Raw genomic sequence first — 2,500 nt, 5'->3', positions numbered from 1 at the left:
TATATATATATATATATATGTATGTGTGTAAATACTCGAGAAAGGAGTATCCAACTGTTTCATTTAGAAAAGATTTTACATATACCTAATAGCTGGTTTAAATATTTGCCATACAATCCTAATAAAATTAGTCGGATGTACTAGATACAGAGCTTTGAGATTCTTCTTGTATTTTCTATCAAACGCCTTATACGCTTGCCACAACCAAGATAAGGGTGGCTTATTCTTCGACGTAAGGCCATAATGAAAGTAGACGAGACTATAATCTTGTTCCACGAACATATCCAAAGTATGAGTAAGGTACCTATAAGAAAGAAGTTTATTTTGTTTCATTTTATTTAAAAAAAAAAAATGAAAAGATAGTACCGTGAAAATAGATAAAAACTTGGCACAACTGTTGAAAATGATGTAGGATTTTTAAATAATTTACAGGCAATTGCAAGACACATTGTTTGCGATGGAATAAATGTCTCGTGTATCATTTTTATGATATAGATATATCGCAAACTCACCTGAGAAGTTTAGCATGATTAAAGGTTTCTTTTCCAATAGGGGGCAATTTGCAAGCTGACACAACAATTATTTTACGACCGGCACTATCGTCGCCGACTACCTCTACGATACCATGTCTGGATATGTCAAGATAATCTTCCTCATCGGCGAGCTCTCCATCTAAAGCAGCCAGATCGTCCGCTATTCGTTAAAACAGACAGATTTGTTGTGATATCAAGTTATTCATGTCATAAGCGTGAATTCTCGCAACAAATTTGTATCAACTAAAAATTTTATTTAACAAGAACAATTCGAATCCTCGGAGCAATCTTGTTTTATTAGAAAAAAAAGGTATATTTCACGTCAAAAGATTTACTCATTTCAAATGTTACGATTATTGTACATAATGTTATTGTTGTAAAATGGATTAAAAAGAAAGCAAAACAACTGTCACATTCCCTTTCCTTTTTCATTTCCTTACGCCATGCAATGTAAAAACAAGCTATACAAAGTTCTACACATAATTCACCTGCTATGCCCCGAGAATGCCATGACATTTACTGGCTACTAACAGAAGGTAAAAGGTCACACACCAGATTCAATAACTGGAGCATCTACCAAAGCTTCCTCAAAGTTCTCCTCAATTGTGCCATCACTCACTGGGCTTTCCATATAATCCATCCCAGCACCTATGCTACTGCTCACCAAATCCAATTTTCCTTCCAGAAGTCTTGTTGCTGTAAACATTAAGTTAATTTTAAACAATTACTATAGCTGCTGCATTACATACATATATGTAATATATTTTTTACACAACAATAAACGAGATCTTTCATTCTTTTTGTCTCTCTCGAACTAAATAAGAAAAAGAATGAATCTACTGTTATTTAATAAAACAGATGTCAAAACACATATTTGATGCATATAATTTACCATTATTTGAAGTAGTTTGCAATTCTGTATCGTCAAATTCCAGATTTGGTTCGTAATCGTGATAATCTGACAGACTAGGATATGGATCTTCACAGTCGTTGCCCATTCCTGTTAAATGTCAATAGAAATGAGTCGACAATAAATAGAAAACAGATGAAAATGATGATACCTGTATATGCCACAATGTGTGTCATGAGCAAGATTTTTAAAAATCTTATCTCTATAAATATATGATATATGAAACCTAATCAGCATTACATTTAACAGAGAGTTGAAGTTTTGCATTGCAATGTAGACGATCATTTAATCGCACTAAAAGCTCTTTTCATATAAACCTGTGATTTTTTTATGACCCACACTCGCGGATGTAATGACAATCGCAAACGCATGACGCTTTCTATTTACACAGACTCCTAGCCAACAGTTCTTAGCGTCTCGTTTCTACTGGCTCTCGATTTGATCCGCGTCGGGTCGAGTTCACATCAACAGGCATCGCCTTCACCTCCTTGTTCTGACGTCCTTTGTTTGTCGGAAAAGTCGACCTCGTCTGGCATCTCACCTGTCAACGTCCGCGACGGACTTAGCGTCGGCTGGTAGTCCGCCTCCATCCTTCCCTTCCAGCGTTGATGCAGGTGGGATCAGGGATGACGACGCGGCGGACACCGCGACGTGGCCGCGATCGGTGGCGAATTATCGGTGATATCTCGGCGATCTTACAGACAGCTGCCCACGACGTTATCCTTGCGCGACGACATTATGCGCTTCCTCGCGACGTGTGCGACTTCTTAGTACGAATTACGACTACGACGTACTTTATCTATATGGATCACTACGGATCACGTCGCGTCACGTCACGTCACGTCACGCTTTCATATGTCGTCATGTCGTGCGAGTGCGAGTCGTCCGTCGCAGTCCGCATACTCTATCCGCCGCTGTCGTCGCGCCGGTCGCGCGTCGTGCCCTTAGACCATATATTACTATGGTCTAAGGTCGTTGCGTTGGTTATTATCGGTGGTTATTATTATTATTATTGCGTTATGATGTATATATATATATATATATATATATATATATA

The 2,500-nt window shown here is 38.1% G+C and overlaps 1 protein-coding gene across 2 annotated transcripts in view; it reads right to left on the bottom strand.

Moving 5' to 3' along the window:
* Positions 1 to 2,329, bottom strand: part of LOC108691988 (rho GTPase-activating protein 1-like) — a 4,331-nt gene extending 2,002 nt beyond the window's left edge. Inside the window, exons 1-5 of one of the 2 annotated variants that reach the window (XM_018200052.1) lie at positions 1,985 to 2,329; positions 1,426 to 1,533; positions 1,086 to 1,229; positions 513 to 693; positions 86 to 304 (exon numbers count right to left, since the gene is read on the bottom strand). In XM_018200052.1, coding sequence (XP_018055541.1) covers positions 86 to 304; positions 513 to 693; positions 1,086 to 1,229; positions 1,426 to 1,533; positions 1,985 to 2,033 — 701 coding nt within the window. In that variant the 5' untranslated portion in view covers positions 2,034 to 2,329. Of the gene's footprint in view, positions 1 to 85; positions 305 to 512; positions 694 to 1,021; positions 1,230 to 1,425; positions 1,534 to 1,984 lie in introns of those variants that run through there. The other variant, XM_018200053.1, reaches the window with a different exon arrangement.
* Between the last annotated feature and the right edge of the window lie 171 nt (positions 2,330 to 2,500).

This window comes from Atta colombica, unplaced genomic scaffold (genome assembly GCF_001594045.1).
Source record: "Atta colombica isolate Treedump-2 unplaced genomic scaffold, Acol1.0 scaffold55, whole genome shotgun sequence".
NCBI lineage: Eukaryota > Metazoa > Arthropoda > Insecta > Hymenoptera > Formicidae > Atta > Atta colombica.
Note: the sequence above shows the minus strand (reverse complement) of the source record. Positions and strands in the feature narration are given on the sequence as shown.